Source organism: Triticum aestivum, chromosome 5D, assembly GCF_018294505.1.
Source record: "Triticum aestivum cultivar Chinese Spring chromosome 5D, IWGSC CS RefSeq v2.1, whole genome shotgun sequence".
NCBI lineage: Eukaryota > Viridiplantae > Streptophyta > Magnoliopsida > Poales > Poaceae > Triticum > Triticum aestivum.
Window position 1 is genome coordinate 170361088 of NC_057808.1, and position 24921 is coordinate 170386008.

The window sequence follows — 24921 nt, forward strand, 5'->3', positions numbered from 1 at the left end:
GGGGTCCCTATATATAGTGCGGGGGAGGGAGGGCAGCAGCACCACAGCCCCTGGCGCCTCCCTCTCCCCCTGCAACACCTCTCCCTCCCGCTTGCGCTTGGCAAAGCCCTGCCGGGATCCCGCTACTTCCACCACCACGCCGTTGTGCTGCTGGATCTCCATCAACCTCTCCTTCCCCCTTGCTGGATCAAGAAGGAGGAAATGTCGCTGCTCCATACGTGTGTTGAACGCGGAGGTGCCGTCCGTTCGGCACTCGGTCATCGGTGATTTGGATCACGGCGAGTACGACTCCGTCAACCCCGTTCATTGGAACGCTTCCGCTCGCGATCTACAAGGGTATGTAGATGCACTCCTTTCCCCTCGTTGCTAGTATACTCCATAGATGGAGCTTGGTGATCCGTAGGAAATTTTAAAATTCTGCTACGATCACCAACACGTGCGCCGCCTGCGGTGGCGGTGCGCGGGCATCAAGGCCAGGCTCCACATCAGCAAAGGGTCCCGGTGGCCACCGCGAGCTGCCGCACCTTCAGTCCTGAGCTGCGTAGCGTCGCATGGCCGGGCAAGTTCAAGCCAGACCTGCCTCCGCGCTACGACGGCACCCCCGACCCCGCGGAGTTCCTGCAGCTCTACAAGCTGAGCATCGAGGCGGCCAACGGCAACGAGAAAGTCATGGTGAACTGGTTCCCCATGGCTCTCAAGGATGGCGCACGCTCGTGGCTCCTGAACCTGCCTCCCTGCTCGATCTCCTCCTGGAACGAGATGCGCGACCGCTTCATCACCAACTTCCAGGGCACTCGTGACCGCCCTCCGGCCGCGGGTGACCTGCGCCGCGTCAAGCAACAGCCAGGGAGACCCTCCAGAAGTACATCCAGCGCTTCAACAACGTTCGTCTCAAAATCCCCAAGGTGACGGACAAGGCCATCATCACTGCGTTCTCCGATGGTGTCCGCGACGTCAAGATGAAGGAGGAGCTCGCCATCCACGAGGAGCTGTGCACGTCTCTGGAGCTGTTCAACTTGGCGACCAAGTGCGCAAGGGCTGAGGAAGGGCGCCTTTCCCTTCTTGAGCTCCCAGCTGCCGACCTAGAGGAGAAGAAAGCCAAGGCCAAGGACGTGAAGCGCAAGGGAGCAGCCATACTTGCGGCGGAGCCGGACACGAAGCGCGGCATGGACCAGCCTGAGTCGTCCAAGAGCAGCCCACCGTTCTGCGTCTTCCACAACGTGCACAGCCACAACACCAACGATTGTCAAGAGCTCAGGGCCATTCACGACGGACGCTTCGGTCGACGCCCCAAGCGCAACGACCGAGGCTACGGCCGAGGAGGAGGATGTGGCGGAGGACGCTGGGACGAACGGGGCCCATGCCAGGAGTTGCGTGACCGGCCTCGTGAGGACCGCTCGCAAGATCAGCCTCGCGAGGGCGCCTGGAGGGATCAGCCACGTGAAGATCGCCCTCGGGGCAACACCGGTCTTCCTCTGCGGCCGCCACCACCAAGAAGGAACGACGACCACCATCAAGACGAGGGGGCTGGGGGCTTCCAGGAGCCGCGTGCTATCGCCTGCATCTTGGGCGGAGCTCAAGCCCCAGCCTCACAACGTATCTTCAAGAAGTTTGCTCGCGAGGTGAACGCAGTCCTTCCCAAGCTCGAGGCCGCACGCCCGCTCAGGTGGTCCAAGTGCGCTATTACCTTCAGCTCGGCAGACCAGCTCAAGTGCGTGGCCACCGCTGGCGCGCTCCCAATGCTTTGCTCACCCGTCATCAGCAACGTGCAAGTTACCAAGACCCTCATCGACGACGGCGCAGGGCTTAATGTCTTGTCCGTCGAGATGTTCGACAACCTTCAAGTGCCCTACGATCAGCTTCAGCCTACCAAGCCTTTCTCAGGAGTGACCGACGGCTCCACCACCCCGATAGGACAGGTCCGCCTCCGAGTCACCTTCGGACGGCATGACAACTACCGCACCGAGCTCACCGACTTCGACGTCGCCCACATCCGTCTGCCATACAATGCCATCCTCGGGTATCCAGCCCTGGCCAAGTTCATGGCGGTGACCCACCACGGCTACAACGTCCTCAAGATGCCAGGAAGCAGCGGAATCATCACAGTCCCCTGCAAAGAAAGGGATGCGGTGTGCTCCCTCGAGCGTGCCTTCCAAGCCGCAGCAATCGAAGACCCCGACAGCAAGGGCGAGTACCCTACTGAGGCCATCCCCAAGAAGAAGAAGTTGCTGCTCCGCACAAGGCCTTAGGGGAGCGGCGCCTCAAGCGGTGCCACGTCAGGATCGGCCCCCGCACCTGGGGCGCCTCCCTCTATCGCATAGGAAGGCGCGCCCGGCGCCCTCCTCGGGTAGGGCTCGGGGGCTCTTTTCTAGAGGGCCTCAGACCTTGCCAACATTACGAGGGAGGCGCTCGGGCATCATTTGGAGGCGTGCTTCGTGGAACGTCTCCCTCAGGAGGACACAGGGCGAGGAGCGCCTAGCGCTCAGGAGTTCATCATCAAGACCACTCAGGAACTGCAGGATGCAAGGGCCATGCGTGGCGATTGCCGCTCACCTGGCGCAGCCCCCCATCCAGGCGAGGATGCTGGGCTACGCGTCTGCATCGACGTCCCAGGGCTCAACAGGGCTGCGTCTCAGGAGCTCTTCTGGCCTTCACGCGTGGGATGCTATGAGGGCCCACCACATAGCTATGTTCGCATGCCTTTTGGCCTGCCGAGTGTGGCGTCCGCCTTCCAGCGCAATCTGCGGAGCATCCTGGGGGCTCAGGAGGCCAGGCACCACGCAGTCCTGGCGGAGATGGAGACGGTCCTCAAGGAACCGCCTGGACCCCCAGAGCCTCCTGAGGCTCAGGGCCCCGGTGGCTCGTGAGGAGCAGCCCCTTCATCACGCATCTTCGATTGCCTCAACATCCCTTTATCAACAAAACCGGGTGACATCTTCCAAGTTTATTTAGCTGGGAGCACCCCTCGGGCTGCATCATTCCCAGGCCGCGTGGGTCCGTCCCTGTGGCATGTATCCCTTTACATTTTTAGCTTACTTTGCTGGGGGTGCCCCTCGGGCTGCATCATCCCCAAACCGCTCGGGTCCAGCCCAGTGGCATGTATGTATCTTTCTTGCATTTACCTAAGCTGGTCTGCCTTTGATGCATCACCTATCTATGGTTATCACCTGCTTGACTGTCACCCACCGTGGGAGCCGCGCGCCGATCGTCTTTCTTCAGGACCCTTCGCGTGAGAGGGTTAGGCACGGCGTCTGTGCTCGGGCCCGTCCCTGAAGCGTCGATAAATCCAACGGCTGAGCTCTGTCTGGCGGGCCGGCCCCGTTCATGTCACCTCCTGGGGTCATTGGTGCTTGGCCTTCTCACGCGATAACCTCAGGAGATTCGTTCAGCGCAGGTTGTCTAACCATCTCGCAGGGCCACCACAGCTATCAAGAATCAAGACCAAGCGCAACCCGCCTTGAGGTAGGGCCTCATGAGTCCTGCACTGGCTCACGAGTGCCCAGACACACCTCGTCTAGCCCTGCCATGCAAGCCACGTGTCAGGGCGAGGTTGCACACGCCCCGGGGGCTCTCCGCATTAGGGAGTCCCCTCCCACGTACCAGTGGAAGCACCATGCTCCGCGTTGGCCGTCAACACTGCAGGGGAGCGGCTATGCCCGTGCAAGTGCGGAAGCGCTATGCTCCGCGCTGGTGATAAACAACTGAGGGTGGCCCCCCGGCCGTATCAACCTCAGGGAGCCCTTGAGCTCAGTGTCTGGCCTCAGCGCAACACCTCCCCTCGGGAGAGTCGCACCAGGGGGCTGGACACGGGGGTTGCGCTCGGGTCACGCCCAAGCGTACGCCACCCAGCAAGGTCCCTCGGACCTGGTCGTCGCGCGCCCCTCCCGAGCTGAGCCTCGGCAAGGACAAAGGTATGAAGGTCGTTTGAACATCAAGGGGATTGGTAGCACCATCGGTCGAAGGCGCCGGAGCTGCAGGATTGGTAGCACCACCGGTCAAAGGTATGAAGGTCGTTTGAGCAAAGGCGCAGAATTGAGCAAAGGCGTACCACCGGCCGGAGCTGCAGGATTGGTAGCACCACCGGTCGAAGGCGCCGGAGCAAAGGCGTAGAACTTCTTCAGCAGGGCCTCCACCTGACCCTTCATGACTGTGGCAGCGGCTGCGAAGTGTTCGTCGCCCACAGGCTCCAGCAGCTCGTCAAAGCAGGCAGTAGGGTCGCGAAGATGGAGGTGGCTGAAGACACGCGTCAACGCAGCCGAGGAGAGGACGCGAGCCTCTTCCTCTGCCATGGGGCCGATGCTGCTCACGACTTCCTCGAGCGCCTCGACCAAGTAGAGAAGCAGTTGGGCGGGGTCGTCCTCGTCGGTGGTCAGCGGCCTCTCCAAGCCCTTCTCATAGAATGTCTTCAGCGCCACACGAGACCTCTCCTCGAGGAGCGCGAAGGCCGCGCGGTCCTCGGCCAGAACCTTCGCCTTCGCGTCAAGTTCGGCTTCCTCCGCCTTCACCTTCCGCTCCCGCTCCTCCAGCCAGCCGCGCTCAGTGGCCTGCGCCTTCGCCGACTGCTCCAGCTCGGCGTCGCGACCCTTGATGGCATCTTCCCGAGCCTTCATCTTCTCCTCCTCCGCCTTGCGGCTGCGGGCTTCCTCTACACGCTCGCCGCGCAGGGTCTTCATCTCGGCCTCCAGCGCCTGGCAGCGACTCTCGACGGCCTCGACGCCCTTCAGCGTCGCCTCGTGAGCAGCCGTCGCCTGGGCTGCGGCCTACTTCTCTTTCTCGGAGGTCGCCGTGGCCTGGCTCAGCGCCGCCCGAACAGACACGTCGGAATGGAGCCAGCCAGAGACCAGCTCCAGGCGCCCGGCCACCAGGAGGGGGTCGGCGCCCTGAAGATCTTCTCACAGCCGGGCCATCTCAAGAAGAGCGCGCCCAAGACGTTAGGGGAGGCAGAAGGGCCTGGAATCAGCGGTGCAGCGGGAGGAGGATGAGAAGGTACCGTCACCATAGCCTTGGAGACTGGGGGCTCCGGAGCCTTGGAGAGCTAAGCAGCCGAGCCGGACACCGGTGCCTCCGGAGCAGGCGGGGCCACGGGGGCTGTTTCCTCCTGAGGATTCTCCCCCAGGCCTCGCGAGGGCGACCGGACAGGGAAGGCATGAGCACCGGCGCTGCCCTTCTCTACGGAGGGCGACGCGGCCGGAGCAGGCGGGTTGGTCCCGGGCGGCACCATCGCCTCCTCCTCCTCTTCTTTGCCGCAGGCGTCGGCCTAATCACACAGCGGAGAAGCGTCAAGGCCAAGCAGCAGAAGCAAGAATGAAACAAGGCAAGAGCACTTACTGGCCCACCACGGTGTAGTCCACCCTCCTCTTGCTAAGCTTGAAGCCCGAGAGCCTCCCAGCCTGGGGCGCCGGGGCACGGGCCCCGGGAGCAGAAGAAGGAGCAGCAGGTGGGCCGGAAGCGGCTCCAGGCGGCGCTGGAACAGAGGCAGCATCTCGGGAGATCAGCGCCGACTGGCCCCTAGTCGGGATCACGGGCGGCTCTCCCTTCTCTTGGCGGGCGTCGGCCTCGTCGTCGTCAGGAAGGGTGCGGAGGATGTCAGCCTTGCTCAAGGGGGAGGTCTCTCCCATCCCCTCGAGGGTCGCCTCCGAGTCGCGCTCCTCGATGTCCTCCTCTTCTTCCTCCTGGCGAGAGTCGTTAGAGGACACCTCCACCGGCACCGTTGCAGCCGAGACCGCAGGAGGCGCTGGCGGCACCAGCCCGCACCCATCAAAGGTTGGCATGGCAGCCACAACCTGCTCCCTGTCCTCGCGGCGGAACAAGGGAACAAAGGCACTCAGCGGGTATTCCTGATCGCCCCCGACCAGGAGGCGGAGAGCCACGGCCAGCTCTTCGTCACGCAAGGCTCCCGGGCTCAGGCGAACCTTGTCTTCCTCGTCCCCAAGCCTCCACAAGGGTCACGTACGCGCCTGAAGCGGAGCCACGCGCAGGATCAGGAATTCCCTCAGGAGCATGGCCCCTGTCACCTTCGTCACCTTTGCGTTGCCCGGCTTCAGGTTGGCGTTCATCTTCTCCAACACCAATGTCGCCCGGTCGTCAGTGAGCTTCGCGCAAGATCACCCCTTGTCAGACTGAGGCATCTCCGTTGGCAGCACCAAGCGTGGGTGGACGCACTTGGCGTCCATCATGACCCACTTGCTCCTGAAGCCATCGGCCTTCTTCCCAGCCTTCGAGATCGAGTTTGCCTTGCCGGCCGCAATGAAGTTGGCGCACCTAGAGGTACGGCCCTCGTTGATGCGGAGGAAGAAGAAGTGGCGCAGCAGAGCCATGGACGGCATCACGCCGAAGTATGCCTCGCAGTAGAAGGCGAAGATCGACAAGAGAAGGACAGAGTTGGGGTGAAGATGCAGCACCTGTAGCTCATAATGGTCGAGGACCTCATAGAAGAAGTCGGAGAAGGGGGGGACCAGGCCCGTGACGATGCTGCTCATGAAGAAGGGGAAGAAGGTGCTCCCCTCGGGTTCCGGCGCGGCAGAGCCAGCCCGGAGCTCAGTCTTCCCCCTTTCGTTGCTCTCCCCCACCGTCAGAAGGCGCGTGGCGACGAGGCTCTTCTTCGACACGTTGGGCGCATCCAGAGTCGGCTTGTACCAAGCGGGCGGCGAAGAAACCTTGACCTTCCTGGGCGCCATCGGTCGCTGATGCGGAAGAGGATGGGGGTAGATCTGGAGATTTTGGAAGCAAGGAGCGAGGAAGGGGATATGGAGTAAGGCGAAAGGAGGCAATGAAGGCAAGCGTTGCCCACGCCAGCCTTTTGTCACACGGGCAGTTGCCGAGGCAGCATGGGGAAGCGGAGACGCCCACGTCCAATCAACCGCCACGCGTCGACCAAGGCCGCAGGCTGTTGGAGCCCGCGGTGCTCCGCACTTGCCCTTTGGGTTCGCCTCGAAGCCAAGTCCGAATGTGCCTTGGGCCCGGGGGCTACTGTCGGCGTTCTGGGAACGGGGGTCCCCGGACTTGCCTGCCTGCGGCCCATGGCGTGGCTCTGCAAGCGGGCCCGTACGACCCATCTTCACCAACAAGCACTCAAGACCCTCGCGAGGGGCCAATCCTCGCGAGGCGGACGACACAAGACCCCCTCGAGAGCGGCCTCTCTAGGCTGGCTCGCGAGGGGCGAAGAGATCAAGGCGAGGCGAACCTCGCGAGGTTCCTACGACGTCAGCCATGACGACCAAGATCAGGCGGGCGCTAGCGCGCGCAGTGTCCTTGCTTCCTCTTTGGTGCTAAGGAGGCAAGCGCAGGCGAAGAGTGCTGAGGCATCAGGCAAAGGTTTCCATATCGGTGCAACGATACCAAGACCAGCAGGACGGGAGGACGGAGGTCACTGTGGAGCCCAAGACGGCGTCACCACCAGAGCCTTTGGCAGGCGAAGACTGCTTTTGTCAGGATAGCTTGTACTAGCTGTCCCCTTTCAAATTGGCCGTTGTTGGCTCCCTTCCCGCTCAATATTTGGGGAGAGGACCAGGGCCTCTATAGATAGGGCTAGCCACCATAGTAGGAGGCAAATGATCTCGAACTCATTCAGTTCATCCTCACACCCACCAAGCACAAGAACACCTCACCTCAGGAGGTTGTTCTTCCCCTTGTACTGTTCATCCTCAGCCCGAGAGGCAATCCACCACACCACACTGGAGTAGGGTATTTGAAAGCACAAGTGCTCCCTGGGTGATTTTGGTAATTAATGTCAACATATCTCTTGTTGGACTAATGCTTTTATCTAGTATGTTTCAGATGAGTTCAACAATGGAGTGGCATGGACTAGAGGATGTGGAACCCCTTCAAGATGCTGAGGACAAAGGATTGGCTCAAGCTCAAAGCTCAGGACTCTACATTTCTATTTTAGTGGTCCAAGATCACATTGAGTCCATAGGAAAAGCCAATACTATTAAGAGGGGATGAGGTGTTGCTTAATGGCTTGCTTGCTCAAAGTGCTTAGTGATATGCTCCAAAGCCCTCAACCACTTTCTCATAACCATATATGTCCCAAACCTAAAAGTCAAACTCGGACCCACCGATTCCTTCTATCTGGTGCCACCGAGTTATCTTGACATAGCCACTGCCAGAAACCTTAATCAGTTCGGTCTCACTGAGATGGGCTTGCAAACTCTCTGATGCCTATTGCAATATTTTCGGTCCCACTGAGATATGCAATCGGCCCCACCGAGTTTGCTTGGCCAACACTCTGTTTCACTTATTACCCAAATCGGTCCCACCGAGTTTGAGTAATCAGTCAAACCGAGTTTTGGATTTACCCTAAGCCTAGCACATCAGTCCCACCGAGTTGATCCAGTCGGTCCCACCGAAACACCTAACGGTCACATTATGAACCAAATCGGTCTGACCGAGTTCTCTGAATCGGTCCCACCGAGTTTGGTGATTTGTGTGTAACGGTTAGATTTTGTGTGGAGGCTATATATACCCCTCCACCCACTCTTCATTCGTGGAGAGAGCCATCAGAACATGCCTACACTTCCAATACATATTTTTTGAGAGAGAACCACCTACACTTGTGTTGAGGTCAAGATATTCCATTCCAACCACATAAATCTTGATCTCTAGCCTTTCCCAAGTTGCTTTCCACTCAAATCTTCTTTCCACCAAATCCAATCCTATGAGAGAGAGTTGAGTGTTGGGGAGACTATCATTTGAAGCACAAGAGCAAGGAGTTCATCATCAACACACCATTTGTTACTTCTTGGAGAGTGGTGTCTCCTAGATTGGCTAGGTGTTAATTGGGAGCCTCCATCAAGATTGTGGAGTTGAACCAAGGAGTTTGTAAGGGCAAGGAGATCGCCTACTTCGTGAAGATCTACCCTAGTGAGGTAAGTCCTTCGTGGGCGACGGCCATGGTGGGATAGACAAGGTTGCTTCTTCGTGGACCCTTTGTGGGTGGAGCCCTCCGTGGACTCGCGCAATCGTTACCCTTCGTGGGTTGAAGTCTCCATCAACGTGGATGTACGATAGCACCACCTATCGGAACCACGGATAAAAAAATCTTCGTATCTCCAAATTGCGTTTGCACACTCCAATCCCTTCTATTTACATTCTTGCAACTTGCATGCTTTACTTTCCGCTGCTCATATACTCTTGTATCCTTGCATGCTTGCTAGATATGTATTGTGAATGTTTAAACTTGTGCTAAAACTCCACATCAACTTAAGAGAAATTAAAAACTGCAACTTTTCTTGATTAGAGTCTATTCACCCCCCCCCCCCTCTAGACACCTCTTCTCGATCCTTTCAGTATTATACCACAATGGTGGCCAGAACCAGTATAAATCTTGTGTCTCTTGTGTTGTGAGTTCGTCGAGCTAGGCTTAGAGATTCCGGTGAGGCTGAGGGCGTGATTTGGTAGGGGGAGAACCTCGTGCGCACCACAGTGTTCGAACCTTGAGGGTTTTGCCGGAACCCAAGATCCGACAACGTTGCGGCTAGTCGTAGCCACCGCTACTGGAGCTTTCGCCGGAGGAGGAGCTGTCGTTGCCGGACAAGCCACGACCGTCGCCAAGGGCGAGCTCGCCCTCGGCGTTGTCGCGGCCGTCGCTAAGACCCAGCTCGTCGTCACCGCCGTTGTCCTCGGGGTAGCACCCTACGCGGAGATTTCGGTTTCAATGTCCTATTTACTGAGGCAGATTGCCAAGTGTTTCATAGAGACAATCGTAAAATGGTCTTTACCGGTATACGTAGAGGTGATCTTTACATTGTTGATTTCACTAAAAAGGCTCAACCTAGAACTTGCTTAATTGCTGAGTCTTCTAAAGGCTGGTTGTGGCATAGAAGGCTAGGTCATGTGGGCATGCGAAATCTTGATAAGCTTATTAAAGGTAATCATATCCTTGGAGTAAAAGATGTCATATTTGACAAGGATAGACTTTGTAGTGCTTGTCAGGCAGGGAAACAGGTTGGAGGAAGTCATCGCGCGAAGAACACCATGACCATGAGAAGACCACTCGAGCTACTTCACATGGATCTCTTTGGTCCAAATGCCTACAAGAGTCTCAGCGGTAACTCATTTGGTCTAGTCATAGTTGGTGATTTTTCAAGATTTACGTCGTTGTTCTTTCTTGATGACAAATCGCAGGTCCAAAAGATCTTCAAAAACTTCGCTAGGAGGGCCCAAAATCAATTTGACGTGAAGATCAAAAAGGTTCGGAGCAACAACGGAACGGAGTTCAGGAACGCAAATGTGGATACCTTTCTTGAAGAAGAGGGGATTTCACACGAGTTCTCGGCTACGTACACACCTCAACAAAATGGAGTTATTGAGAGAAAGAACCAGACTCTTATTGAGATGGCAAGAACGATGCTTGCTGAGTACAAGAATCCAAAACACTTTTGGGCGAAAGCGGTTGAGACAGCTTGTCATGCAACAAATCGCTTGTATCTTCACAAGCTACTCGGCAAGACGACATACGAGCTCCTCACCGGTAACAAACCCCAAGTTGGATACTTTCGAGTATTTGGCTCAAAGTGCTACATTCTTGATAAGCATCGTCGTTCTAAATTTGCTCCTAAATCTCATGAAGGTTTCCTACTTGGTTATGGCTCAAACTCTCACACTTACCGTGTCTACAACAATTTCACCCGAAAGGTTGAAGGGACGGTAGATGTGTGAAGTTTGATGAATCTAACGGCTCACAAGTAGAGCAATTGCCAATTGATGTAGGAGACAAAGACCCTTCGGAAGCAATTCAAGACTTGTCTATTGGCAAGATTCGTCCAACGGAGGTGAAGGAGAGTACCTCGTCCGTCCAAGTGGAAGCTTCTACCTCACGACAAGGTGAACCAAGAATTGATACAGAAGCATCCACAAGTGGGACACACCAAGACGAAGAAAACGAGGAAGCACACCAAGATGAACATCAACAACCTCCTTCTCCACCACGACAAGAGAATGACAATGTCAACAATGAAGAAGAACAAGATGAAGAAGATGTTCCACCCCGAGCCAAGCCAAAGCTCCCACGAGTTCGAGGAAGAATCGCAAAAGATCATCCCGTCGAGCAAATCTACAATGATACCCAAACCGGGAGAATCACTCGCTCTAAAACTCGTTTGGCTAATTTTTGTGAACATTACTCATTCATCTCTAGCATTGAACCCATGAAGGTTGAAGAAGCATTGGAAGATCCAGATTGGATAAACGCTATGCATGAAGAGCTACACAACTTTGAGAGAAACCAAGTGTGGACATTGGTCGAGAAGCCCGACAACAACCACAACATCATTGGTACCAAATGGGTGTTTCGCAACAAGCAAGATGAAGATGGTCAAGTCATCCGCAACAAAGCACGCCTAGTCGCCCAAGGCTACACTCAAGTCGAAGGTATGGACTATGGTGAGACATATGCTCCCGTTGCTAGACTTGAGTCCATTCGCATCTTACTTGCTTATGCTAATCACCATGATATCACCTTGTACCAAATGGACATTAAAAGTGCTTTTCTAAATGGTGAAATTGAGGAGGAAGTTTATATTAAGCAACCTCCCGGCTTTGTCAATCCTAAGAAACCTAATCATGTTTACAAACTTCACAAAGCCCTTTATGGTCTTAAACAAGCTCCTAGAGCGTGGTATAAATGCTTGACCAAGTTCCTTATTGAAAAAGGCTTTGAAATTGGAAAAATAGATTCTACTCTTTTCACTAAAAGGGTTAATGGAGAACTATTTGTGTGCCAAATTTATGCTGATGATATTATATTTGGTTCAACTAACCCTCATTTTAGTGAGAAGTTTGGAAAACTAATGTCGGAGAAGTTTGAGATGTCTATGATGAGTGAACTCAAATTCTTTCTCGGTTTGCAAATCAAGCAAACTAAGGAAGGTACCTTTGTTTCTCAAACAAAGTACACCAAGGACTTATTCAAGAAGTTCAATATGCAAGAATGCAAAGGTATGTCTACACCCATGCCTACTAGTGGACATCTTGACTTGACTAAGGATGGTGAACCGGTTGATCAAAAGGTTTACCACTCTATGATTGGTTCATTGTTATATCTATGTGCCTCCCGTCCTGACATTATGCTAAGTGTGCGCATGTGTGCACGATATCAAGCGGCCCCTAAAGAGTGTCATCTTAAGGCTGTGAAAAGGATAGTGAGATACTTAATATACACACCAAATTTTGGCATTTGGTATCCTAAGAGGTCTTCTTTCGATCTTGTTGGTTACTCCGATTCGGACTATGCCGGAGACAAGGTTGATAGAAAGTCTACTTCGGGTACTTGTCAATTTCTTGGTAGATCTCTTGTGTCTTGGTCCTCCAAGAAACAAAACTCGGTATCCTTATCCACCGCCGAAGCGGAATGCATTGCCGCTAGATCATGTTGTGCCCAATTACTTTGGATGACCCAAACTCTTAAAGATTATGGGATATATGTAAAACATGTTCCATTGCTTTGTGACAATGAAAGTGCTATTAAGATTGCTCACAATCCCGTGCAACATTCTCGAACTAAGCATATTGAAGTTCGTCATCATTTCATTCGAGATCATGTTGCCAAAGGGGACATTGATCTTAAGCATGTTCGCACTGATAAGCAAGGGGCCAAACCTCACGAGGCGGATGACGCCAAGACCTCTCGAGGGAGCGGCCTCCCAGGCTACCTCCCGAGGAGCGGAGATTTCTATGCAGGTACCCAGCCTCATGTGGCTACCATGACGCAAGTCATGACGACCAAGGAAGGCGGGCACCAGCGGGCGCAGAGGAGGCAGTTTCCTCTTTGGTGCTAAGGAGACAAGGACAGGCGTGGGTTCCCGAGGAATCTGGCAAAGGTTTCCATTCCGGTGCAACGAGACCAAGACCGCCAGGACGGCAGGATGGATGTCATCGCCGAGCCCACCGCTGCGTTGCGACCAGAAGCTTTGCAGGAGAAGACCACCTTTTGTCAGGATAAGATGTGCTACTTGTCCCCTTTCAAATTGGCCACTGTGGGATCCCTTCCCGCCTACGTTTTGGGGGAAGAGGACCGAGGCCACTATAAATATAGGTTAGCCACCACCGTAGAAGGGATCCGACCCCGACCGACTCATTCCCTCACCCATAGACCTCGCGAGGTTGTCCATCCCTTGTACTGGTTCATTCTCAGACCCTTGTGAGGCCAATCCACCACAAAGCAGCAGTATGGTCTTACACCACAGGGTGGCCCGAACCTGGGTAAACTACCGTGTTCATCTTCTTCCTTGTTCGTGTGAATTGAGCTAGGCTGTGGGGCGATGAGCTGGTAGGCTGGATAGGTTGAGTCCTTCGCACACGCCCAGAGTTCGAACCTTTCTTGGGTCCGCGGAGCCCTGAATTCGACATTTGGCACGCCATGTAGGGGCATGTCGAAGCCTCTCTTCCACCGTTCGCTCCGCCGCCATTCTGTCGCTCCTATGGCCGACACTGAGCGCTGGGCCGCTCGTGTTGCTCAGACGGCACCCATGGGCAACAACGCTCCTCGCCGCTCCACCTCCCCGGTGTCTAACGCCGCCACTGACCCTACTGCTCGTGAATAGCAGGATTCGTTGCTACCACCTTCCATGTGGCATGAAGGCCGTACTGCAACTCCATCACCCACTCCAGCCACGATGTCATTTTCTCATGCTCGTCGCGGGCCGGCAAATGCGCAAGCTGCGTTGCTCATGGCGCGTAAGCTCCTGTGTTACCGTCCGGCCAATGACCTCTACGACGACTGGCTCGGCCACATCGCCGAGCTCGTCAACACCGCTGGTGAGGCCCCTGCACCATCTCGTTCACCCTGTCCCCCGCTGTCGCGGGATGTCCACGGCCACCTATGGGACCAGGAGGCCCCTTGCTGGTTCGGCTGGGGGACGTCGCGTTGCATAAAGAGCAGACTAGTGCACGGCAGCACGGCAGAGAGCACACAAGCAATTTACCCAGGTTCGGGCCACCGCGAGGCGTAAGACCCTACTCCTGCTTTAGTGGATTGATGGTGGAATGGGGATGGTGAAACACAGTACACTTGCCCGGCAAGGATTGCCGTAAGGAAGCAGCGACTACGCGCGCATGGGGGTGTAGGTTCGTCCAATTTCCAACCCTTCCTACGGGTGCATCATGGTAGCCACATGAGGCTGGGTACCTGCATAGAAATCTCCGCTCCTCGGGAGGCAGCCTGGGAGGCCGCTCCCTCGAGAGGTCTTGGCGTCATCCGCCTCGTGAGGTTTGGCCCCTCGCGAGGGTCTTGTCTTGGCAGTCTTGAAGATGGGCTGTACCAGGCCGTCGATGGAGCCACACCATGGGCCGCAGGCAGGCAAGTCTGGGTACCCTGGTCCCTAGAACGCCAACAGTGATGATAATTTTGGTATTGTCATGGAACACTTCTACGACAACACAGGTATGACTGTCTTGATTTTGTCATAAAATCGTCATGGATGTACATGCATGACGGAAAACGTGACCTATTGTGAAAAACACGCATCATCTCGGAAGTGTACTTTTTTGTAGTGTTAGTAGGCGGTTTCTCAGTTGCCCCTTAGAGGTTAGTGCTAAGTTCATCATTTTACTTGAGTTAATGCCACCGCTCATCCTGAATACTATTTAACATTGGCAGGGATATGAGGCTTGTGCCTTTGTTAACTGGCTGGATGAAGAATGGCATGGTAGGGCTCGGAGTGTTATCACCAAGCTCGTACAAGATAATGTAAAGTTGAAGAGGAAATTGGCTGATTTGGAATGTACAATCAGTATGATGAAGCAAGAAAGAATCAATCACAGGCAAGAAGGAACTAGCATGTGTAGTTGTGGTTGTCGCATTAGCCATGTTCTATGCGTTGTTTGCAATGATGATTAGAGGTGTTGTTTGACAGTATTGCTAAAGCACATCTAGATGTGCTCTAAGTAATGCACATCTAGGTCCTATGCCATTGATGTTACACGAAGATTCGTGCAGATATTTTCCTTTGTCTTTTTTTCTTTTCCTTTGTAGTTTGATTATTACCGGCTTCATCAATAAGAAGAGCTCAATGTATTGCTTGCCAACTGTCCTACTCCGTTCGTACCGGTGCATAAGTCACATTACGAAAACCAAAAATTGTTCCTTGTTTTTGTCCTGAAAAAAGAAATCAGCCAATAGGAGTCCTGTGTAATTAATTATCACATTGAGAACTGCGCACCCTCGGGAATTTGGAGCAACCGGGTACAAATAATTGCGGTTGATTATATCATCGGTTAGATAATACGTCAACCCCCGCTTCAATTGGCATTCCTCTTCTCTTCATACCCCGCTTAAGTGTCCACCATCTTCATCGTCCCCGGCCGGCCGCGCCACACACTTGCACACACTCTGCAATCTCGCTTTCTCGCGGTTTTTATACTACCGTAGCCATGTCGAGCGACTGCCAGGATGACAGTTCCGCCAGCAGTCTGGCGCCCGATGATAGGTTAACATCAAAATCATCCCACTCGTCCTCCATGAGTCCGGCGTCGAGCCCGGACCTCGATTATATCCGGGTCATGGAAGGGACATCGCCTCCGGAGTCGTCAGACGACAACCAGACGGACGAGGAGCCATCTCAGGACGAAGAAGAGGAGGACGATGATGAGGAGGAGTGATGTCTACTACGCAACTTTAATCTTGTAGACACGTGTTGGGCCTCCAAGCGCAGAGTTTTGTAGGACAGTAGCAATTTTCCCTCAAGTGGATGACCTAATGTTTATCAATCCGTGGGAGGCGCGGGATGAAGATGGTCTCTTTCAAACAACCCTGCAACCAAATAATAAAGAAGTCTCTTGTGTCCCGAACACACCAAATACAATGGTAATTTGTATAGGTGCACTAGTTCGGTGAAGAGATGGTGATACAAGTGTAATATGGATAGTAGATACTAGTTTTTGTAATAAGAACAATAAAAAACAGCAAGGTAGCAATTGATAAAACAGAGCACAAACGGTATTGCAATGCTTGAAAATGAGGCCTAGGGTCCGTACTTTGGCTAGTGCAATCTCTCAACAATGCTAATATAATTGGATCATATTACCATCCCTCAACGTGCGATGAAGGATCACTCCAAAGTTCCTATCTAGCGGAGAACATAAGAATAAATCGTTTGTAGTGTACGAAACCACCTCGAAGCTATTCTTTTCGATCAATCTATCTAAGAGTTTATACTAAAATAACACCAAATAATTTCAGATTCATAATACTCAATCCAACACAAAGAACCTCAAAGAGTGCCCCAAGATTTCCACCGGGAAAACAAAGACAAGAACTTGCATCAACCCCTATGCGTAGATTACCCCAATGTCACCTCGGGAATCCACGAGTTGAGTACCAAAACATATATCAAGTGAATCAATAAAATACCCCATTGTCACCACGGGTATCCATATGCAAGACATATATCAAGTGCTCTCAAATCCATAAAAGTATTCAATCCGATAAAACGAAATCTCAAAGGGAAAACTCAATTCATCACAACAAGATAGAGAGGGGAAAAACACCATATGATCCGACTATATTAACAAAGCCCGCAATACATCAAGATCGTGACATCTCAAGAACACGAGAGACAGAGATTGAACACATAGCTACCGGTACAAACCCTCGGCCCGAGGGTGGAATACTCCCTCCTCATCGTGGTGGCCGCTGGGATGATGAAGATGGCCACCGGTGATGATTCCCCCTCCAGTGGAGTGCCGGAACAGGGTCTAGATTGGTTTTCGGTGGCTACAGAGGCCTGCAGCGACAGAACTTCTAATTTAGGTTAACACCGAGGTTTTTTTAATATTTGTGAATTTATAGGGTAAAGAGGGGGTGCGTTAGGCCACCGAGGTGGGCACAACCCACCTGGGCGCGCCTGGGCCCCCAGGCGCGCCCTGGTGGGTTGTGCTCCCCTTGGGGCACCCCCATGTGCTTCTCTGGCCCACTAGATGTCTTCTTGCCTAAAAAATCCACAAAAAGTTTCATAGTGTTTGGACTTCGTTTGATATTGATTTCCTGCGATGTAAAAAACTAGCAAAAAACTGAAACTGACACTAGGAACAGGGCCAATAGGTTAGTCCCAAAAAATGATATAAAGTGGCTATAAAATCTTTCCCTAATAATAAAGCACGGATCGACTCCTTGGGTTCACCGTCACAATACGCTTCTTCCTGTGAATTTACGCTTTCAGTCGTATATAGTATTATTTTCGAGGTGGTACTAAAATTGTTTCGATACAAAAGAATTCTTGTGCTACGACGTGTTGCCCGTCTGGGCCTGGGCAATGTCAATGCTAATGGGCCTTTAGAAACCTCCTCCCACCCCTTCTATCTTCTCTTCCACCCGAGAGCAAGGAGCAACGACACGAGTGCTTCTCTCAAACAGAAAAAGAAAAGGGCTGAGCTAGGGTTTGAACCACCATCTCTCCGGCCTGCCCGCCAGCAGCACGCCGGCGAGCCTGGCGTCCATGGAGGCGATGGGGGCGGGAGGGGCATGGGCCAAGGGTCGGCCCGTGGTGGGGTGCTGGGCCGGGCGCGGCAGCACGGGACCCGTCGAGGACAGGGGCGCGTGTAGTGGGTGTTCCTCGGCTGCCCCGGAGTGGGCAAGGGCACGTACGCATGCCGCCTCTTGCGGCTCCTCGGCATGCCCCACATCGCCACCTGCGACCTTGTCTGCGGCGAGCTCGCCTCCCAAGGCCCCTCTCCAAGCAGGTATTCCAGTTCCTCGCGCTCAATCTCAGGTCCCGATTCGTAGTAGTAGAAGAATTGATAGCCAGAGATCCCCCTGATGTTGACGACAGGGAGCCTAAGGATAGTTTTGTCTGCAAGTGTTCCCCTGCATCAGCTACCAAATTGGCAACAATCATGGTGCTCTTAGTGCAGAAAGAGGGCTTAAATTTGTATGGGAGTCGACCAATCCGACCACATGGCTGCGCAATTCCTATATCATCATCGGCTCATCGCAACCCAGCTTGCCACCATTAGTTCTAGGTGATGCAATCCGTAGGCAGATGATGCATCAAAATATCGCATCCAGTTACACAACCCCAGGAGCTCGTTTCAGTGCAAAACCCCCCAAGGGAGAGCATCCAATTGACAGCAACTAGGAAGCACCACCGTTGCCCCATGCCATTAAGCACATGCTCCGCACTTCAGCAGTCAGCACACCAGCACCAAACTAATTAAGGATATATACTGACTAACTGTTTTTCGTGCTGTTGGTTCATCGCAAACAAGCCAAATTAGTTAGCTTATTATAGAATAAATTTTTGAAACAGATACTATGGTTAACTCAGTTGAAAACCCTCACAAGATTGTGAATTCGGTAAGATAATCCATCAGAGCTGATTATGAAACCTGAGTGCAAGGATGTGCAACTTGCTCGGCCGATACCTTCAGCTTGGGGTAGATTGTTCCAACCCTTTCATTTTTGTGCCGCTACACTTCCAGTAGCAGAGGCATCGATGATTGATGACAAGGCCCAAATAAGACTAAGCTGGAGGTTGTGTACAGTTTCATAATAACAATGTAGCAGCTGCACTAGAGGACACCATGGTCGTCGCATTGCGTAGGTTCGCTGAATTTGATGAGGGGAGGGCATGGAGCCGAGAAGGTTGGATCATGCAGTTGTTAGAATTCTCACTGTGTGTCAAACCTCCCAACGTAGCTGCTGTGTTCGGCAATTGCCATGTGATGGACAGAGGCGGCGAGAGGCGCATCATCATGGTTGGACAACAAATTCTGGGCTCAACTTTGATGCTCAATCAGAGATTGAAAACAAGGTTGCAATACAAACACTCTTGCTCAACTAATTTAAGCTCAGTGTTACCTGTTGATTAAACATCGGATATCCTCCCCAAAATGATATCATTGCACTGCACTAGATCTAACAAGGAGTGGATCCAGCTAGCTGTGTGATGGCACTTCCACATGCATAAGCTCTGTATCTCCGTAATTTTCCTTTTTCTGCATCTTTGCTTCCAAAGGTTGAGAAAGTATGTCTCATTTCTTCAGAATTTCTTGCATGAAGCTGACCGTTGTTTCTTCTTTTTTTAGGAGTTAAGGTTGTATTTCTGAGGGGAGCATGTCTATTACCTTGATTGAGTTGACTTTTGGCTATTGTATTATTGTTACAACTTACCAGCGAAATAGAAAGAGAGACATGTCTGAAAAGGTATTCTGCTTCAGTTGTATGCTTGCAGAGTATTTGTTTTCTCCATCCAAGTATTACTAAACTCTACCAAGTTTTAATGACACAACATTAACTTGTTATAGGATGCAGGCAGATGGGGCAATGCACCCATGAGCTCGCCACTATGCTTATAACTAGCTTGTTCAATTTCTCCTGTGAGATCAAATTACTTTGATGTGAATTTTCATAGCTCTTTGTGCTCTTTTCTTCTTGCTGAACTGATGTTTCCTCAGTAGGAAGACGCTAATGATGAGCAACATTCCTTGGGACACGCCGGAAATCCAGAGGACACGAGTGGTGTCCCTTCAAATGCATGTATCTTCCAATATGTATTATTTAACCTTAGTGATTGTATTTATAGACACTTTGTGTTGCTTCTGTTTGTAGTTGCAGAAGTTTGAAGGAGTCAGGGTAGCTTCCATATCTGTAGTTAGGGCTGGCGATTGTGATTTTGGGCCTGTACTGAATAATTTTGGGAGCGGCTGGGTAATTACAAGCCAGGTAGCTGAATGAGTCCTTTGGCCGCTGGCTAGCTAGCTGTTCATATCTTACCATTATATGTCTTCCTCGGTACTAATTTGTGAATTATTTCTTTTTTCGAACTGTGAAGGAGGACTGCATGTGATGAGTTCAGGGCTTAAGGCACAAGAATAACTACGGCCATTTTAGCTCCAACAGTAAGTACACAACCAATCAACCATGCATTTTCACGACCCAGGTTTCTGAATTCTGGCTGGCTGGCTCGCTGGCACAGCCACATAATCTCACACATTCAAATTGCTAGCTACACAAAAAATGCCCAGATCTACGAGTAGAAATCCAAGGTAACACTTAGTGCCTACAAGCATTTACTTCATTTTTATCTTCATGTAAAAAGAGAATGCAAGCTGAAATATACAGTCTGCAGATTCCTCATGTATGTTCAATTTTCAGAATAGGAAGAACGAGACCGACAGCCCTTTAATTAGATTGGCTGAAGCAGCATACATACATATTACAATTTTGCATTTTAAATTTGAAGACTAAGGCAACGACCGATCGATGTAATTGGTGGTGAATATCTGTTTTCTTGTTTGTATTTAATCTTAGAAAACAGAATCTCATCAAGAGAAAATCCGTAGGCATTGCAGTCCAATTATTCTAGGGATTGGAACCAGACATGTGACTGAATACTGCTTGGAACATGTGATTCTGCAAAGTTTGCGTACATGCACCTTCTTGGATGATACAACTTCTCTATGTTTGTACCTCCTCGTCATTCAAATTTTACAAACTTTATGAATAAAAAGTAGAAAGTAATGTTCTCACTTCTCTTTTTATGACCTTCATTATCTCAGTCTCAACAACATCCAGGAGATGTACCTATGTAGCTACTGTTAGTTCAAAAGATTTATTTCACAAGTTGGCAATACGATATTCAGGTAGTTAAGCAGGTGTTATAGTTCTAATTTACTTTTGTCTCATAACACTTGGTCTCATAAACAGTAGAGACTGTAGCCCAGTGTTGCTCATTGCACACTTATACTTATTCTGATTTTTGATGGCCTCCTAAATTTGAATTATTGTCTTGATGTCAGGTGGAGGACCTTTGCAATATTATCAAGCTTTACGCCAAACTGGCACTCTTACTTGATCCCGTATTTACTCCTTCAAACAATTTGTGCACAAAGTTGAGGAAGTTGGGGCCAATAATCATGTTAGAATAAACTTCTTTCTTCCTTTAACAGTTTGTTTCCATAATGTGGGACAGCAGGATCCGCGTCCCACTATGAGGGACCGACCTTCAGAGATCAGCTACCGGCGTCATACTGCCCCTGCAAGGTAAACCTGTCATTTATCTTGGGCAAATGCTATCAACACCGTTGTCCCAAATTGCAGTGTTTGTCCCTCTTCATTTTTTATTAGTCTCTGTGATTTCATTCTTTAGCATCTGATGTGGTAGACCGTTTAATCAATTTTCATGAATAGTCTAGCTCATGTGTTTCTGATCTAAGTGGTGCGACATTTTTCTTCATTGATTGGTAATGATATTGTTTCTTCATGAAGCCTCAAGAAAGTTAGACACTTCCTTGTATCTTCAAATTGGCTGTTGATTGATGAGCAAAGATTGATTTGAGCCATCTATATCTATAAGTGCTCACTTGCAACCTTAAAACCAGTCACAAAATTGTTTGGGTCCATGTACTGCTTAAATAACCTACTGTGTATTTAACTATTGATGATGTGTATAGGCAAAACAAATTTGGAAGCAAGGCAAAAGATTTGCCATTTTCATTCATTAAGAAGGTTTAGGAGTTTTGGCCAAAGGCCGAATTACAAAGCATTACTCTCGTGGCATTACATTACTCAAATTTTTTGCCCCTGGCAGGCACCACATGGAAGCCTCCTCTTTGATTTTAGCAACAATCACTCCCACTGACACCACGGTGTGAGAAAAACACGAGCATTCCTCTCCTTCCAAATTTCCCACGAGATAAGCATCATTAAAGAGCATGATAGTTCTTATCTCCTCAAGTCTCAGATCCATTTTTATCACCCTTTGGTATGTTTCGTGGGGATCTTTTTTATTCAGCGCATAAATGTTGATTCGTTCATGTGTTTAGAAGTAAGAGGTGCAGCATGCCAGGGTCCTCGAAGGAGAAATAGAGCAGAGGATCTTCTTAGCGATTTGGATGTACAGAGTTTATGATACAAAAACCTATTTTATTTTTGTACCGGCTATTGAATTTTCTCCTTTCTATCTCTGAACCCTTTTGATATGTCCTTTACTCCTGATTTCAGCCTTTTAAGGTATGTTCTTCTTCCGGGATTGCAGAGAGCATGGATCACCATATGGAAGGAGATGCCATCCTTACTGTCGTTGTCTTTGGCATGTTGCTGCCATCTTTCTAATCCTTGCACTGTAGATACCTCAGTCTATCCATGTAGGTCATGCCTTCTAATCAATTTTTTGACTCTTATGTACGCGTGTGCTCTTGCATTACTTACTAGATCGTGTTGTATACGATGATCCACTGTCAGCTATACAAATGTTCTAATTTTAAAACCTTGTCAAGTTCAGTTTCAGATTTAATTTTACTTCACCTCTTTTTGCATGGACAATGTGTGTGGTGTATAGACGACCACTATGTGAAATTCATAGGCATTGTGAGGGCATGGAGAAAGGATTTGATTTTGATTCTTTTTTCAGGGTAACTGTTACCTTGCTACACCTCCACATATGGAAAACTTAAACTTGGCAGTCTAAAATTAAGCAGCAAACTTCATTGCCGGTTATCTAAAAATTCAGTGACAACAGCTGGCACACGAGCTTCATTTTTTAGTAGAGATAGTAGACGATGCAGATGACAGTTCTACCTCTTTGACTGAAATAAGAACTTTCTCACCAAGGGCATACCTACAAGACAGGGGCATACCTGCAGGACAGCAGGAGGTCCTCAGGCACCCATCACACATTCACCAAAGATATGGAGCTACCATTTTAGATTAGTACTAGCATATTGGTACATAGTGCGTGTGTTTTAGCATATTAGTAGTAGCATACCTGCAGGAGGTCCTAAGTTTGTTCAGTTCTATACAAATTTGAGTTGGTATTTAGTGTTGAGAGGATCCTAAAATATTGTACTACATAATCTCTTTCCAGGTTCTTGAAAACTTGCACTCTTGTGTTGAATTTCGCATTTTGGTCGATCTGCACTGCATCTTTTATTGTTGTCAGCCTAGAATTATATCGCATTTTTATCTTGTACGGGCAGATTCATAAGTATGCCTTCATACTAATTTGACTGCATGATTTAATTAGTGGCTGCAATATTATTTCATGGTCCACAACAGAACTGAAGCTGCCAAAATGAAACTTTCTTCTTCTCATGTATCAAAGTATTAACCAACCAATTTTTTTTAGTATCTAAATTGTTATGTTTAGGATGATAACAGAGAGTGTTGTCTTGAAGATCCTTTTAGATTTGTACAAGGAGGCCTTTGTATATGCAGATATTCCAGTTTATTAATTAATCTACCAGCGGTGGTTTGGATTGGCTCATGACCTTATGTTGATGTCCATTTATAGAGAACTAAGGGGTCTATTCTTTTAACCATGAACCGATTTAAGTAGCAAGTCCGTTTTTTGTTGGTTAGTTGTATCATTGTTCTTCAACACTGAGCACTAATTGATAACCAGCCATGATCATCCATCCATTGATTTAGTTTGCTTTTTTCTTTTGTTAGTTCTAGTTAAGTGAAATCTATCTGAAGCTTTGAACCTTAACAACGCCCGTGATTTGACTCTTGGTGTTTGTGAATTCTGAATGAAGTATAAGCAGCCAATCTTTTTGAATGAATTTGTTGATGATTTGCATGGTTATTCTTCATTCTGGGTGCATGGCTATTCTTGCGTTTGAGCCTTAGGCAAGCAGCAATGAAATATGATTGCACTGTTTGTGAGCCATTTAAACTGAAATCATTCATCCATTTTATTCAGATAGTTCATCCCACTATTTTGGATCACTAATGTACTTCTATTTCAACAACAGAATTTGTTTCAACTTGCCATGTGTCCGTTCACCAACAGTACCGAGACCATGCAACTTGGAACATCAAGTAAGAGCATATCCATGTTTTACTTATTATATTCTTTAAGAAAGCTATGGGAGTTACAAACTGAAAATATGAATTGTTCAAAAATTGTTCGAACAATGTTGTTCTGTTATGGTTGTAGTTGTTTGAGTGGTATTTTTTTCAACTGTTTAAGCATATATTTATTTATTTTGCATGGCACTTTTACTATAAATTACATATGATATATAATATTTCAAAAAATGTTCATCACCATAAAAAGGATTCCAATTTAAAAATTATTCTTAAATTTTTTTAATACATCCAAAAAGGAAATACTCCGTTTAACCTTATTCCCGGCATTTCCAAAATTTAGATAAAGTTATATTTAATATTTCGCCCGGTGCAACGCACGGGCATTTGTACTAGTGATTGTAAAACACCCAAGAATGATCATATAATAACATGAATACTTCATAAATTATAGATACGTTGGAGACGTATCAAGGAGGAATGGTCGAACAAGGAGGAGGACGACGACAGCAATGATGATGACGACGGCTGCGGCGATGTAAAGCCAATGATCAGCGGCAAGAAGCGTCGTCGCCGAGATGATGTTGCGGGGCCATCCAACAACAACAATAAGAAGAAGAAGGACTAAATTAAGTAGACTGTATATATCTCTATTTTTGTTAGCTCATATTAATTCGTTATCTCAATTTCCCCTGTCAATCTCATCACAGACAATTAGTAATACGTATTCGACAGAGATGTTTTACATTATCGCCCACATGTTGGTTTCTTGAATTGTGTGCCCTAACGAGCACACAATTAAAAAAAAAAGACCGTATGGGCTGTCTATAATGATCACACACAATTCTGATTACCGAGTTGTTTGCCAGGTATCACACAAATCTTGTTACGCCGAATCATTTGTGTTCAACTCGATCATCGCAAACAGTTCATCAGAGCGAACTGTATGTCGTATATCACACACACCTTGATATGGCTGCCCGTTTCTATTGTTCTATCTCATCGCAAACAGTTCGTATGGATCAACCGTATGCCCCGCATCGCACATGGAACTAAAATCTGAATCGTCTTTGATGCATCCTTCATCGCAAACATTTTGCATCTTTTTTGACAGTTTTTTTACATCACCGTTTGCGATAAATCCATCACACACAGTTTCGTCAAAGGTTCTCTGATCG

General features: G+C 49.7%; 1 protein-coding gene across 38 annotated transcripts; it reads left to right on the top strand.

Moving 5' to 3' along the window:
* The first annotated feature begins 17303 nt into the window (after nucleotides 1–17303).
* LOC123119968 (uncharacterized) lies at nucleotides 17304–24488 on the top strand. Of its 38 annotated transcripts, none has more exons than XR_006459167.1 (11): nucleotides 17307–17676; nucleotides 19021–19138; nucleotides 19240–19311; nucleotides 19390–19657; nucleotides 19767–20577; nucleotides 20734–20793; nucleotides 20884–20977; nucleotides 21525–21698; nucleotides 21972–22080; nucleotides 23689–23755; nucleotides 24198–24488. XR_006459167.1 is itself a non-coding variant. In XM_044539956.1 (3 exons), exons 1-3 carry the CDS (start codon nucleotides 17433–17435, stop codon nucleotides 18880–18882), a joined length of 393 nt encoding a protein of 130 aa, XP_044395891.1. In that variant the 5' UTR covers nucleotides 17304–17432; the 3' UTR covers nucleotides 18883–19013. The 38 variants fall into 38 exon arrangements, 1 of the variants encoding a protein (XP_044395891.1); XR_006459180.1 differs by lacking the exon at nucleotides 21525–21698 and having other exon boundaries at nucleotides 19767–19833; nucleotides 20494–20577; XR_006459179.1 differs by having other exon boundaries at nucleotides 19767–19833.
* Nucleotides 24489–24921: the final 433 nt, after the last annotated feature.